The 16,651-nt window shown below is 39.7% G+C and overlaps 1 protein-coding gene across 3 annotated transcripts in view; it reads right to left on the reverse strand.

Moving 5' to 3' along the window:
* dlgap4b (discs, large (Drosophila) homolog-associated protein 4b) overlaps positions 1 to 16,651 on the reverse strand; it is a 251,462-nt gene that overhangs the window by 22,422 nt on the left and 212,389 nt on the right. For 2 of the 3 annotated variants that reach the window (XM_078555086.1, XM_078555089.1), the window contains one exon: positions 964 to 1,334. In XM_078555086.1, coding sequence (XP_078411212.1) covers positions 964 to 1,334 — 371 coding nt within the window. Of the gene's footprint in view, positions 1 to 963; positions 1,335 to 7,512; positions 7,567 to 16,651 lie in introns of those variants that run through there. The other variant, XM_078555088.1, reaches the window with a different exon arrangement.

The raw sequence follows: 16,651 nt of genomic DNA on the forward strand, positions 1-16,651 counted from the left end.
TTATGAATAGCAAACAAAACAGCATATATAAGGCATTAAAAATTTATTACAAGCCCAAGGAGTTAAGGAAGTATCTAATGTGTACAGGAAACCCTGCAAATACCAACACATTGTCAAGGACCCCTGTGCTAACTTGTGAAAGGCAGTATGAACCACCCAAAGGAAAGTAATCATGTATTTTCAGAAAGCATTATTAATATGCATTAGAAATAATTTGCTAATAAGTCATCAAATTACAGAAACTAAAAATATGATGATCCAATCAGGTAATAAAATCTGTTCTTTGGGGCATAATAATCTTCCTAAAATCACAGGGAAACTGGTAAAAGTTGATATTTTGTTCTGGCCCTAAAGAGCACTAGGGAACATGACTCCTGGTGCAGGACAAGCCAGGGATGCAAGTCAAAGAGTAATTATTTGAAGTTTTGAGTCAGGTTTGGGGTCATAATGCTCTGAGATAAACCCAAACTTATGAAGAGAAAGCTTTTTTAAAAACTAGGTCTCGCAGCATAGGATTTTAATGTTCTTGGTAATTTCACTGAGTAGTGCTGCCATTTTTACATTGATGCAAATTTAAAAGCACTTTGTACTGTTGAAAAAGTAGCATTGCTGCATTCTTATAAAAAGAGCAGCACCTTGTTAACTAAATCCAAACTTATTTGCAGCATTCCAAAAAGATAGTCTTTGATCAACACGGTGCAGTGCCAATACAGTCTTCAAGCCACCACTGAAAATGCCATTTTCCCTCATATTTGGTTCTCACCCATCAACAATTAGAATCCAAACTTTAAAGTGTTTAGCTGGTTTTTCACATAATCTATCAAAGTTTTAACATTCCAGTTAAATCTTCCAAATGACATCAAGACCTAAGACACAGCAGACTGCTTGAAAACTGCTCAAGTCTGAATTTATTGAATATCCTGTAATGCACTTTTAATCTGCAAAACATCTGGCAGAAATTACCTGTATTCCTATAGAAGAGAGCTTCCTTTTCGGAGGAGGTTCCACCTTTGGGTCCTCAGTAACGAGTGGTCCCTTCTCAGTTGTCACTGTAGCATTTCTGTGTTGGTTTTGGTTGTCTAACTGTTCACGAACTGGAGCACTGATGCTTCCTGTTTTAGTAGTATTCAGAGCCCTGGCACTATCCAAGCTCTCCGAAGAATTACTGAGACCAGACTGACTGTTTAGATCACTCTTGTGGTCCTGATTGTCGAGGTATGTGTCTTGTGCCGATTCTGTGCTGCTCTGGACTGTAACTGAAATAAATGGTTTAGATGTGGTTCTTGGTGGAACTGGTGGAGGAGTCTTCTTATAAGTGGTTATGCACGATGACACTAGAGGGTGGAAAAGAGGGAAAAACAAAAAGTTTAACATAAAATTTCAATTTCATTATTAAATTTTCTAATTTGCTGAAAACTAATTTTTCCTTCTGGAGAATTCCATGTTTTCACATTCCATTTCCATACTTTTGATATGGCAAAGTATTTTGAATTATACTGGAGCAAAGTGGACAGAATTGGAAGTAACCTTATCAGATGGATTGGTAATTGGTTGGGAGGCCAGAGACAGAAAGGGAAAATTATTTTATTGGTGAAATGTGAAAAGTGGTATTCCCCAGACAATGGTACTGGAGACTCAATTTTTCACTATATACTGACTTGGATGAGAGTTGTATATCCAAGTTTGCGGATGGCACCATGTAAGGAGGTACTAAGTTGTGTAGATGGCCAGATAACACCATGTTAGGAGGTACAGTAAATTGTGTAGATAGGAACAGGAAATTACAAAAGGACAGCACATTCACCCAACTAACCTTCCCAAGAGGAAGATACTGGTACAGCTGTGCAGGTTATAGATTTATTTTTATTCATTCAAGGGATGTAGACATCACTGGCTAGACCAGCATTTATTGCCCATCCCTAATTGTCTTTGAGGTGGTGGTGAGCTGCCTTCTTGAACTGCTGCAAGCCATGTGGTGTAGATACACCCACAGCATTGTTAGGGGGGGGTCCCAGGATTTTGATCAGTGAGGGCAGTTTAGGGGTGATTTAAAATAATAAAACACCTCGATAGGATAGATACAGAAACTGTTTCTACTGGTGGAAAATTCAGAATAAGGGGGAACAATCTTAAAAGAACCACTCTTGAAGGCCATTTAAGAGTGAAACAAGGGGCCTCTTTCCACACTAAAAGTGGTAGATATCTGGAATTCTCTCCACCAATAGGCTGTGGATGCTAGGTTAATTTAAATTTTCAAGACTGAAATCGATTGTTTTTTTAAGCATATGGAGAAAATGCGAATAAATAGATTTGAGGTATAGTTCTGCCATAATTCAGCTGAATGGCAGAATAGGGTCAAGTGGCTAAATGGCTTCCTTCTGTTCCTACAATTTCAAAGTTAAAACTTGAGCCTCCAAGATAAACAAAGTTGTTGTGAATTTTTAAAAAATCTTGACTATCAGATTTCAGGTACAGTACAACTTGCATGAAGTATCAGCCGCCTTGACATGATGAGCATGAGTTATGTAAGTGAGCAAGAATGAAACTTATAGCAACAGAAACCGCTTCATCAGTATGGCAGCTGTTATTCTTAAGGAGGTTTTATAATACTGTCATTAAAAAATGCATTTACCGTATTAACTCACATACAGGTAGGTCTTTGTTTTATGGACTATATCAATGCTAGTGGTATGACCTTGATGCAAATTTGTTAATACCAGCTGTACCCCTCAGGGTGAAGAAGTACTTAACATTAGAATGCTCTCTTTACATACAGATGTTTTATATGTATATCAACAGATGAGAAAATAATCCTGTTGAAAGTGTCAGGTGAGAAATCGCAAGTATTGTAAACCAAGTACAGGTAGCTAAACCATAGCTGCAAATCACCACAAAACCAATGTCAATTAAATTTAATTAATTACCAATAAAAAACTTACTGAAATAAGGTCACCACCAAATTTAAGGCATATTACAGTTAGGGAACTAATCTAACTGGATAAAAGTTTGTTTTGCTTCATACATGGTTGAATCGGCATAACACAAAAAGTGTAAATAATTACTTGGGTAATACCAGCATACCAATACAGTGAAACTACTCTATAACCATCATTAAAGGGACTGAGCAAAACTAAATAGGTGGCCACCTCATCAAGGATCTCAGCAAAGCGAGTAAGTTCATAATGGAGCATTTATATGTATATACTGAAATATACCTATGCATAATATACAAAGCTATAATTCCAAGTGGTTTTTGAAGTGCTCCATTCGCACATTTTCATAAACTAAGGACCAAGTGTCAGTTTCTGTGCAGATTATAACCTGTATGAACATCCAGGCAATTTCCAGGGATACATGGCAAGATATTGCACAGCTCCTCAAATATAGTCACTCTCTCCAGAAGCTCCTCAAAGCCATGAGTTGATCCACAGAATAATGGGCAGAGAACTGATTGCCTTCTTCCCAGGTCACTATAAATGCTAATTCCAGAATACAGCTAAAACCTGGGGGCAAAATAGCCTGACAAATCAACTGACCTGAACCATCCAAAACCTCTAAGCCTTAGAGGTTTTTTAAAAAAATTGTTCATGGGATGTGGGCACCGCTGGCTAGGCCAGCATTTATTGCCCATTACTAAATGCTCTCGAGGCGGTGGTGGTGGTGGTGTACTGGTTTCTTGAACCACTGCAATGCATGTATTGTAGGAACACCACAGTGTTGTGAGGAAGTGAGTTCTAGGATTTTGATCCAGTGACAGTGAAGGAATGGCAACAGTGTCCCAAATCAGGATGGTGTGTGGCTTGGAGGGGAACTTGCAGGTGGTGGTGTTCTCATGCATCTACTGCCTTTGTCCTTCTAGGTGGTAGAGGTTCCAAGTTTGGAAGGTGCTGTCATAGGACCCTCGAGTTGCTGCAGTGCATCTTGTAGATGATATAAAGTCCTGCCATTGTGCAGTGGTGGAAGGAGTTGTTTATTGTGGCAGATGGAGTGCCAACGAAGTGGGCTACTTTGTCCTGGATGGTGTTGAGCTTCTTGAGTGTTGTGGGAGCTGCACTCATTCAGGCAAGCGGAGAATATTCCATCACACTATTGACGTGTGCCTTGTAGGGACATGGGCAGGCTTTGGGGAGTTACTCTCAGAATTTCATGCCTCTGACCCGCTCTTCTAGCCACAGTATTTATATGGCTAGTCTAGTTCAGCTTTTGGTCAAAGGGAATCCCCAGGATGTTGATAGTGGGGGATTCAGCAATGGTAACGCCATTGAATGTCATGGGGAGATGGTGAGATTCTCTCTTGGCTGAGGATGGCTGCAAATGCTTCAGCCTTTTCTTTTGCACTGATGTGCTGGGCTCCCCCATTATTGAGGATGGGGATATTTGTGGCGCCTCCTTCTCCAGCGAGTTGTTTAATTGTCCACCACCATTCACGATTGGATGTGGTAGGACTGCAGAGCTTAGATCTCACGATTTGTTGGTCGTGAGATTGCTTAGCCATGTCTATCACATGCTGCTTCTACTGTTTGGCATGCAGGTAGTCCTGTGCTATAGCTTCACTAGGTTGACATCTCATTTTTAGGTATGCCTGGTTCTGCTCATGGAATGCCCTCCTGCACTCTTCATTGAGCCACACTTGATCCCCCGGCTTGATGGTAATGGTAGAGTGTGGGATATACCGGGCCATGAGGTTACAGATTGTGGTTGTATACACTTCTGCTACTGCTGGTGGCCCAGAGCACCTCTTAGACACCACCCAGTTTTGAGTTGCTATATCTGTTCAGAGTCTATCCCATTAGCACAATGGTAGTGCCACACAACACAACGGAGGGAAGGACTGTGTGGTGGTCACTCCCACCAACACTGTCATGGATAGATGCATCTGCGACAGGTAGATTGGTGAAGATGAGGTCAAGTAGGTTTTTCCCCTCTTGTTTGTTCCCTCACCACATGCCAAAGACCCAGTCTAGCAGCTATATCCTAATGGATTCGGTCAGCTTGGTCAGCAGTGGTGCTTCTGAGCCACTTTTGGTGATGGACATTGATGTCCCCCACCCAGAGTATATTCTGTGCCCTGTCACCCTCAGTGCTTCCTGCAAGTGGTGCTCAACATGGAGGAGTACTGATTCATCAGCTGAGGGGGAATGGGAGGTGGTAATCAGCAGGAGGTTTCCTTGCCCATGTTTGACCTGTTGCCATGAGACTTCATGGGGTCCGGTGTCAAGGTCAAGGATTCCGAGGGCAATTTCCACCCGACTGTATACCACTACCACAGTGCCACCACTTCTGGTGGTCCGTCCGGTCAGTGGAGCAGGACATACCCAGGGATGGCGATGGTGGTGTCTGGCGCATTGTCTATAAGGTATAATTCCTATGACTATGTCAGGCTGTTGCTTGGTTAGTCTGTGGGACAGCTCTCCCAATTTTGGCAAAAGTCCCCAAATGTTAGTAAGGAGGACTTTGCAGGATGGACAGGGCTGGGTGTGCCATTGTCGTTTCCAATGCCTAGATCGATGCCAGGTGGTCTATCCGGTTTCATTCCTTTTAGGCTTTGTAACAGTTTGATATAACTGAATGACTTGCTAGGCCATTGCATATGGTTAAGTGACAATCGAGTACATACGGAGATGCTGTTTCCTCTGATGGAAAAATCCACAACATGAGAATAATCTTAAAAATTAGAATTAGGCTATTGAGTTGAGAAAATAGGAGGGGCATTTTCAAATGAAGTATAGTAGAAATATGAAATTCTCTTCCACCAAAAGGTTGTAGATGCTACGTCAATTGAAATAGGTTCTTGGAATTGAAAGGCATGCTCCTGTGGCCGTAATCCAGAATGGCTCCACTGAGTAACAACACACAATACAAAGATGAATACAATATAGAAGGTCAATTCCCACTTAATTCAGTTAACTGCTGGCTGGGTCTAGGATAAGTAGCCACTAAACACAATTAAGTCCAAGTATACATTTAACTGTGCTGTTAAGTACTTACACATTATATATCAACAATTCTTAAGTCATCTGCACAACCTCAGTCTGTAACAGCAAGTTTGTTAACTTCCAAGCATGAATTTTTGACTTAAATTGGATGGTGACAGGAAAGGCAACAATAATTTCATTTTAAATTTCTGACTGACAGTACAACCAGTAACACTGAGAACAGTATCAATTTGAAAACAAAATAGATGTTGAACAAACATTTTTTTTGAAAAAAACACAAGCAAGCTACTGGAATAAGGTTAAACGAAGAAACTAAAAATGCAACTCCACCATAAAATTCAGTTAATATAAAATAAAAATCCAACACATGACGTTTACAGTGCATGTGCAACACTGAATTATATTTACTGAACACAATAATTATCCGAATGAGAAAGCCAGCAGGTTTAGTAAATATTTAGCAGAATTCAGTACATCAGTTATTGCAGATACAGAAAGTACACACAATAGGATGTCCTCTACTGCCATTGAAACACTTAGTGAAACTGGAGTCAAATTACACACATGTATAACGTAGTTATGTATACGTACAGTTCATAAACAAACTGACAGTGAACTAGTGCACTTGCACATAGATGCAGCAGACAGACTAGTTTTAACACTTCCCGCAACAAAACACTTCAGAAAAATCCTCTTTCTTCCAATGCAAATACCACCTTTTTGGACTTTTTGAGTAGGAAATGTTGAAGTACAGATAATCTTTATCTTGCTGCTTCAACTGCACATAACTGTGCTCTGTTCCCCAAGCAGACAGTACGATAAAACTAGTGAGGTAGATGATTCTATATACTAAACTGTGTCCGAAAATACACCAAGTGAAATGCTATAAAAACATTTCGGATTGACTTGTTGTAGAACACTTTGCTTGATGCTGAAGCTGCATTTATTAATTAAATTGTACCAATTTTATCCAGGCAAAAAGCAGAACTATTTCCTTAACATCACATCATAGCAGCGTAACACAATACAGGGTGCATGCACAAGCAGAGAGTAGCCCAGAAATCAAAATTTGCATTATGTGCCTGCATCATGATGCAAATACACGTTTCCAAGATACGTCATGGGCCAATCAGACAGGTATTCCATTATTGCAGTGAGAAAACATCAACACTGCCAATATTCTGGTTGAAAATAAAGTGCTACACCACAGCTGTGCCGTTACGGCCATTTCACACTGGAAACATTTTTGGCAGTTTGCACAGGAATAAAGCCTCCAGTGTAAACAGGGCACCAGTGAAGAAAATACAAAGTCAGCAAGGACAGAGAATGAAATAAAGTCAACACAGATAGCATAAACTGGAAGAAATCAAAGAGACAGTTAAGTAAGACGGAAGAGTGGTGGATAGAAAAAAGGACAAGGAAACTTGAGTTTTTAATTTACAAAGCAACATATTTTCACATTCAAAAGCCCAATTATCAGACGATGCACCTGCTGCATTCCTGCAGCCAAGAATAAGTTAGTTCTGAAGGCTCTCGTACGTATTACATCGTACATCACAAACACAGTATATCTTACCAGTAGACTCAGAATAGTTCCTCTTCAGCACAAAGTTTGTGGCCGGGTTTTTATCTGTGTGCAAAACGAAAATTTTTTAGGCAGCTGTTTCCGGGGTGGAATAATTTGGAAATGTGCACCAATATCCCTTGGCCTGGTACGAGAAATCATCACTGGTTCAAGTTCTCTGCAGCAAATTATGGAGTCAACCTCACAGGCATATGGACATCCCTTCATATCCGACTTGATCGCAGCACTCTTGGTTTTTGTGGCATACAGATTCCAAACACTAAAAGTCTGGGCTTAACACATGAAGAGAGGCAGACAACAACAAATCTATCCTCATCTTATTTGGATTCGCTTTTTTCTGAAGTACTTAAGTTCCCAATGTTCTCTGTAGAAAATCAGCTCCATAGCCTACTACACATTAGATGCAAACCAGAGCTTGATGATGGATTGAAGACCCTTGCAACAGAATATTCTGTGTGGAGTGCAAATTTAAATTGAATCTCGTTATAAAATTCTTCTTTCTGATAAGGACAGCAAAACACAATCCATACCTTCAAGGTTGAATGACAAGTTTATTCTGAGTGTGCATCTCACTATTAAAACCATCCACATGCACCATTGCCAGTATCCCAGATCACCTCTAGCCTATGTCTGCATTTCAATTACAAATAAGCATATGCTCACGTGGAAGAGGGCGGGAATAAGTAGTAGGAGCTGGAATCTGCTCAAATCACAACAATTCTCAATGCTTCTCAGTCTTTCCTTTATCTGACAAATTGTCAGGCTTTTAAAACCCAAATTTACCTGACCTTGTCTCATAATTTTCAACTTCTGTAGTTGTCTGCTCATTTGTCCCTCATCTTTGTTTATTGATGGGAAAAATGGCCCCCCCAAAAACAGAATACCACTGACCAAAGGCACATGGATTAACAAAAAAAAATCCACTCAAAATTAAGTACATGACGACTACCTAAGGAATGTGATTAATGGTTTAGCAAGTTGATCTAGTAACTGGCTCAATCCCCAGTTTTTGATCCATTAGCTGATCACAACTTGGGTATGGCAAGAGTGCTACAATTGGACTTAGCTCTCTAGCGCTAAGGAAGGGGAAACAAAATCACTTTAGTGTTTCTTCTCCCGAGGGCTATCCAACAACTCCTGATGGAAGAAATACAGATTCAAGTGAGGAGAGCAACAAGCTCAACTACGTAATCACTAAATCCCCACTGCCAGCCCAAACAAGTAAACAGCACCAAAATCTACAACAAGGGATGATAGCGACTTCGTTGAAGGATCAAGCACTCAGAACAAAATGTCAGCAAGGGGTGAGCACCTGCAGCTGAGATGAGGGGAGAAATCAGGCAAAAGTAAGGTGATGAATTAAGTAACTCTTCAGCACATCAGCCCTCAGTGTGAATTTTAAAATGCAATAAATGGGCAGCAATCCAGTTTACCAATTAAACTAGTTAAAATTGGCTTCAGCTTAAAAATTGACCCTCGACATTATTCCAGGTACATTTTTTTTTAATAGTACACACAGACCATATTTTGCAATAATTATAACAGTGAAGACTAAGTGTTCACCACTATTAAGGAACATAAAAAAATACTTACAATTGAATGGATAACCCCTAAACTTTTATTGGTGTTTCAGGTGGTAAGTACTGTAAATTTGCATTCTTCTATGTATGTGAATACCAAGTCTCTCAGTGAGATGCTGTTAGAGCCAGAAGGAGCCGAGCAACTTTCACACCAGCATCCGGATATCAACTTTGCACGACGCATGTGCGAGCACCAGAAGCTGTTCAATTTGCTCCTTAATAATGGTGAATGCTTATAGACTTCACTGTCATTTCTATTGCAAAATATGGTGTGTGTATTCATAATTTATACTGCATTTTCAGTATTTAGAACGTGTTTGAAAATGACATTTCAAAAATTACCAGCATGTAACTACCATTCAGTTTTGGGATAAATAACATTACAATCAGACAGTTTACAATGTCAGCAGTCTGCATCTCTAACAAATTTACGATTTTTTTCTGACTGCAATTACTTATAGAATTCACATTTATACAGCACATTTCACAACCTCCGGAGTTCCCAAAGCACTTTATAGCTACTGCTAAAGTGTAATCACTGTTGTTATTTAGGAAGCACAGCAATATTGTTAAAACAGCAATGAAATAAAAGACCGGATGTTGGCCAGGACATTGGGAAAACTATCATGCTCTTCTTTGAATAGTGCCATAGGATACTTTGGATCCATGTGAGAGGCAAAATGGTGCTCAGTTTAATGTTTCATCTAAAAGGCAGCACCTCCAACAGTGCAAAAGTCCCTCAGTAGTGAACTGAAGTGTCAGGTAGGACTATGGACTCGACTGATTCAGAAGAGGTAGTGCTACCACTGAGCTCAGGCTAACGCCTGACTATATTTCACCACTGTTTCAAATCCAAAAATTGAAAGTGTATCATGTTAAGCTCTGATGACAGAAGCGTATTACCCTGCAGATAGATTTTATACACAAAGCAACAGCTGGGACTCCACCCAAATTTTCAAATAATTTGGTATAGTAGTAAACAAAAACCAACTTTGACATCACAAACTTTTATATCTCATTCAAATGTAAGCAAATATTTTTAACAAGACTTCAACAGTTCTGAAATTATCACTTATTTTTGTAGGTTTCTGTACTTAGTTATTTGATTCATTTTAAAAAGGACAAATGCACAGCAAGATTTCTGTAGGCTTAATTTGTATGCATGCCAACAACTTGCATTTATATAAGCATATTTAACATAGTATTATAAAGCTATGCTTTACATCGAAAATAAATGTATTTATTGGGCTAAAGCCACCGGTTGAGTTTTAGAAGACTGAACAACAGCATTTCAGTGACTTAAAAAAGCAGCTTCCAAGGTAACTGAACATTTGCATACCTGGGCTTACAAATTCCAAAGCCATTAAATTGGAGTCAGAATGTCTACAAGAGCCCAAAGACAATCAATTTTGAGGAATGCGAATGACCCCATCTCGGAACCACTTACAAAACAGCCAGTCACCCGTGCATTCAACTGGGTGTGGAGCAATTGTGATTAGACACAATCACTTTGGCAATGGATCTTGGCTGATTATGGTGTCCAGCCATACTCTAATCATGTCTAAACCATGGACCTGGAATCAACTTGCTATGACCATGTTTGGGTAATTGGTCAGTTGGTGAGAGGGAATCCTGTGATGAGCCAAACCTTTGCATTTGAGAAACTGCTTTTCTTCAGCTCTAAGAACAGAAAAAGCAGAGAACACAAGGAGCAGAACGCTGAGTGGATGCTCTCTCCATCCAGCCTGAAAACCTAAGCCCTGCTTGTTGTTTGACTGTCCACATACCATAAGCAGTGTTTTGGGAATCAACCCAGCAGCTGCTGGCTCCAGAAGACCAAATAGAAACTGTCCATCAACGTCTTTAAGTTGTCCCATCGCAGAACTTGGAAAGACCACTGGGCCCAGTTTGAAATCATCCAAAGTATCTATCTACCAAATCCATGTAGAACGTCCTTTTTTTTGGATTTTTAAAAGCTGTTTAATCTATTTTCCCACTTTGTAATGCTTGTGTGTGTGTGTGTGTGTGTGTGTATATACTCTTGAATGCATGCATGCGAGAGAATTGGAGCTTTATGATTTTTATTTGATTGGGTGTTAAGTACAATAAACACTATTTTCTTTTCTTTTAAAAAAAGCTTACAAGAAAACCTGTTTGTGTGTGTGTGTGTGTGTGTGTGTGTGTGTGTGTCTTTTACAGTCACAGTCCTGAAACACTCACTGAGTTAGCAAGCACACTTTTTCCATCATGAGTCAAATGAGACGTGGGAAAAGGGAGCCAATCTCCCTCTTTTCACCTGATTGTAACCAGGACCCAGGTGAGGGGTCGCAGATGATGCCAAACACCAGGGGCCAGAGGCAGGCTCGGGCTGTATTTAAAAAGGAGTCTAGACTGAGCAGCAGACCTGAAAAAACGGCTTTAAAAAAAATCGGAACAGTCAGCCTGATGGTTCCGATTTTTTAAAAAACTGGTCTTTCAGGTCACCTTCACCAACAGTAGCTGTGAATAGAAACTGCTGCTGCTTCTGACATTCGGGCAGCTTCATGGTTGCAATTTTTTTTTTGAAAAGCCCACCAGAAAACCATGAAGCTGTCCAAAGGTCAGCAGCAGCAGTTCTTATTCACAGCTACAGTTAGGTGAGAGCTTGCAGTTGAATATCCACTTGAAAAATGGTAAGTCCTTTTAATCATTTTAGAGCTAATTTGATGCTGTATGAAGGGATTGGGGGGGGGGGGGGGGGGGGGGAGGGGGGGGGGTGCGTGGGGTGCTGGCATGGGTGGTGGGGTGAGGAGTGGGGGAATGTGGGGCGTGAGGGTGGGAAGGCGACTTTTAAGGTTTTGTACCACACAATTAAATACTGCACACTTCTCAGAATTTTGTTTTGAATTTAAACCCGCATATAAAAAGCAGTCCAAATTTTCATTACTCCCTAAAGTAGACATAATTTTGATGACATGTTGTGTTCATGTACCAGAGGCTTGAGAATCTTGGGCCTCATGAGAATAAATGTAAGAAAATAAAAACCAAGAATGATGACAACAGGGTGATGGCAACAGGGTGTTGACTCATTTTTGCCCATTTTATTACGCTTGTAAATCTGGGAACGAAATCTTTGCTTAAAGGTTTTACAAATCTTTACTCCATCCTAAGTTCACCCCAGATAGCCTCTAAATTCACAGTGCACAACACAATTTGTACAAAAGTGCCTGGGGGGGTAGGGGAAGCAATTCAGTTCTTGAGTTAAGGCCATACTGAATTTTTGTACCATGTATCATCCTTCTCTGAAATGTTCAGAAATTTTCAATCTACATTTTTCCTCAGCTGCTGGTAATGTCTGACTGACAAATCCTGGGGACATGTCATTTGTTTAAAAGGAGCAGATGCCATTTATGGTATATTATGAGCTGGCGCCAGAGAAGTCAGAATGGTACGGTTGTTTTAGCTACAGAGTTGAATTGCTTTGTAAATGTAGTGATTTATTTGTAGCCACTTTCTTAACATCAGTTGATTGCTCTGTGATAATTATCCTTAGGGAATCAGAATTGGGCCTCCAATTTCACCATTGCTACAGTCACTCTGCTTACAGCATGCAGGTGTAATGAAAGAAAGATAAAACCTACATTTATACAGTACCTTTCATGATGTCCCAAATCACTTTACAGCCAATTAAGTACTTTTGAGTTGTAGTCACTGGTATAATGTAGGCAATGTTATCAAGTGGCAGGGCAGGCTTGAGTTACCAAATGGCTTACTCTCGCTCCTATTTCCTATGTCATTTGGATGGATGAGATGAGCTAGTCTATATGGCCTTTGTCATCCATAATTATCTTGCAAACAGAGGGCAGAATCATGGCTGGAGTTCTGTTTATTTTGTTGCTAATGGAAATTTACTGTGAACAGACTTTGTGGAGTGAAATTGCCAGGGCAGGAGTGCATTAATAGGCTCATAGTTAATCTGTTTTACACAGCACATAATTCTCAAGAGTCTTTTCTATCAACTTCAATCTTGCCCTTTTGTCTACTCACCTACTATTCCACCCTATATTGGTGCTTTTATGAGTTTTTTTGAGGTACTGAATTATCATGACAAAGTTATGCTGCATAGTAGATACTGAAAATGCATTGTAGTGAGAAGCAGCAATCAGCAGAGTCTTCAGACTTGATCAAGAAAACACAGATTACAATGGTGAATCATTCATTCAGTCTTTATCCTCTGACCTCTTAAAAGTTATGCAGCACAGAGACACCCGAGGGCGCCAACGTTTCTCACCGACAATGAATACCTATGTTGTTCAGTCATTCCACTCTGGAGCTCAGGAGTCACTTGATTTTCCTATCCTGTGAGATTACTGATAAAGTAGAATCCAATTACACCCGTTGTATGAAATAATTATATTGAATAATGTCATGCATCCAGGCAGGACAGAAAAAGTCTTATTCTGCTTCCACAGAATGGAAAAGATCTTTTGCAGTTTATCTGGGTTGAGTGTATTGAATCTTTCTCCCAAATATTAATTTATGGTAACCATGTCCATATGGTGCAATGTGCAGAACATGTTAATGAAGGCTGAGGCAGTCACCAAAATCAGTGTTATCATCTGCACAGTGTTATAAATAACTAATGGGATATTTTCCTGTCGATTAACAATATTGCATGATGCTGTTAAAGTAAAATTTGTACTCTCTGGTTTATTTAATAAGCATAATGGGATCACTTATAAGGGACACACAAACTAACAATGCATTATATCGTTGTTGCTCTTAAATTAATGACCCATGCTACATATATAATTGGATGATATATGTAACCAGTTGCCAACAATGGGCAATTGATTAGTGGATCTTCAAGCAGAAAAAAAATATCATGCATGATTGAGGGTGAGGGGTAGGGAATAAGGGGCCCAGAAAGGAGAAGCACCAGGGCCAATGATTTCTCTCCTTGGTTGGGATCGTAACAACAGATAATTTTTTTAAAAAATGTAATAATATATCAGAAATAGTTTTTGGTCTGCAAGCCATAAATGAAACATAAGTTTTATGCACGCTGAGAAGATTCCACCTGCCTATCAAAATCCAGTAATTTTGGGGGTCATACAGTGAGTAGGCGGTGTTATGTTGAACACTTAAAGATGCCACCCCACCCACCGCCAAAAAAAAATTGTAAAAAAGTGAACCTCACCATTTTTGTCAAAATCAAAAGTACACAAAGATGCACATTTTCTAAATATTTTATTTTTTGGAGAAAAGTTGTTTTTTTTTAAAATGACACAGACCAGACTCGAGAATCAACCAATCAACCATTAAGAGAAGAAACCCTGGTGGAAATTTAACGTCAGACCAAAATTGTTCATCATTTATCTGGTTTAATTTTAGAATTTAAACAACACAGTCACACCAAACTTTGGATAATTTGCAATTAAGTACATTTTCTGAGGCCACAAATTAACATCTGTGGAAGCATAGATGCATACTGTACAAAGTGAGTGTTTATGATGCAAAGAATATCCCTTATAGAGCTTACTGTTAAAATACAAGCTGCCCAGTTTCCCTGACATACCCATTTCTAGTCGGTTCCCAAGTACTGTACATATAAAGGAAAAGAGAGGATAGAAAGTGGTATTTACTTCTAAAGTGAAGTGTCAAGTCTGCAGAGGGATCACACCATAGTAGATGTTGTCTCCCTTTCTAAAGAGTTGCAGTAAAAAACATTTATGAACTTTGCTTCTTATTCTACAGAACTAGTAGCACAGTACTTTGGATACTGAGATTCTAAGTACAATGTTCACCATTTAAGATGGTTCCCAGTGGCTAGTAAGGTAAAATGCTGGCTATTGATGGGTGGGGGTGTGAGGCAGTAGCAAGAACAATTTGGCACTTGGGGTGGGGACCCTCCATGCTGATGAGGTGGGCTGCAACCATCGAGTCAATCTCTTTGATTCCTCTAAACTGCTGCAACCTGCTCTATTTTGCTAGTTTTTTGAGATTATATTTTTATCTGCCTCATCCTCCACATACTTCAGCTATTCACACATTTTTGTCTTAGATTTTTCCTCATTATACCTCCCACTGTCTTCTGCCATTTCCTGTTTTCCACTAAAACACTTAAAAAAGTATTTATTTTTTCATGCACATGCTCTCTCCTTCCCTTAATTCTGCTTTGTTTTAAATGCTCAGAAAGCAAATTACTGGAAATCAAAATATCAGAAAGCACTGGAAACATTCAATGGAACAGGCAGAATTCCTATTTTGGATACAAATTCTTCAGACCTCTTTAAATGTTGCTTAGTTGAGAGATCTTTCAATTTTGACAAAGGGTGCATGCTCTTCTCTCTCCTCCCTGAAGCCAAAGTGTGTTTCCAGCATCTTGCATTATTTCAGATTTCCAGTTTCTGGTTTTGGTAAATGAATCCAGCTCAAGTTTGTAGCTGTGGAGAAGGAGGAGGAAGAGAACGCCTCGGGATTCCTGCTCCCAATCACTGTGCAAACACAGCTGTGGACAAGTATGGACAAGGAGGGAGGTTAAACTGTGATATCTACCGCAGTCAAACAGTCTGCATTAAACAAGAAGAATGATACTGCCTGAGAAAAATGAAAATTTCTGGGTTGCCATATGCATGTTTGCACTAAGTGTACATTACCATTATTGAATAAAATTCATATACAGATAGAATGAGTCAAATACATATTTTACCAACCACCCATCGGTTGAGCTGATGCATGGTAACCAATAAAATAAATGAAGAGAGAACCCACAATGATGCTAGAATTCCCTAGCAGGAGACAGTGATTTTTCTGCAACATATCTAAAACCACATAAGCCCCAATGACTAATCAGAGAGCAACCTGAAATGATTTAAGCTATGTCAAGAGAAAGAAAATTGGATTCCATCTCAATAATTGTATGTACAAGATATCACAGAACAGTATAAAGTACAGAAGGTACATAGCCATGAATGGACTTGCGATGCTCGACGATATTCTAATTGCTACCATTCCTGTATTGAAAGCATTACTTGGCTAATGGTCTTCTGAACAAGTTTGGTGCCTGAACAAGAACGCAGTCAGTGAGCAATAACAATGGCATTTACTCTTACTCAGCTCTTGCATGCAAGTCACCATATAGCCAGGAAATGAGCTATTCAGCTCAAGTAAGGAGAGGCATTAAACCACAATAATCCAAGAATCAGAGGGCTTATGAGTCCAGCAGGAGAAATAAAAGGTTTAAAATCTTATGCTGTCACAGCAAGGTTACATTTCAGTTGCGGATTTGAGGGCTACAAATCCTAATAGTAAGGTCTGCACAGATGCAACCATTATCTGACATGACCAGTTTTACAGGATGGAGGCTGAGATAGGGGAATGTGTGGCTTTGAACGAACTGAAACAAGGGCTGAATTTTTAGGATAGAGGGGGCTGAGTCAACATGGAACACATCGACTTAGAGAGCCCTGCTGCCATTTTACGCTCTAATGCATGTTGATTGGCATAAGGCGGGTCTACCACCCCTCAGTTGGAGGAAACTCTTTCGAGTTATCAACAGTCACAGACTG

Source organism: Cetorhinus maximus, chromosome 13, assembly GCF_964194155.1.
Source record: "Cetorhinus maximus chromosome 13, sCetMax3.hap1.1, whole genome shotgun sequence".
Classification (NCBI taxonomy): Eukaryota; Metazoa; Chordata; class Chondrichthyes; order Lamniformes; family Cetorhinidae; genus Cetorhinus; species Cetorhinus maximus.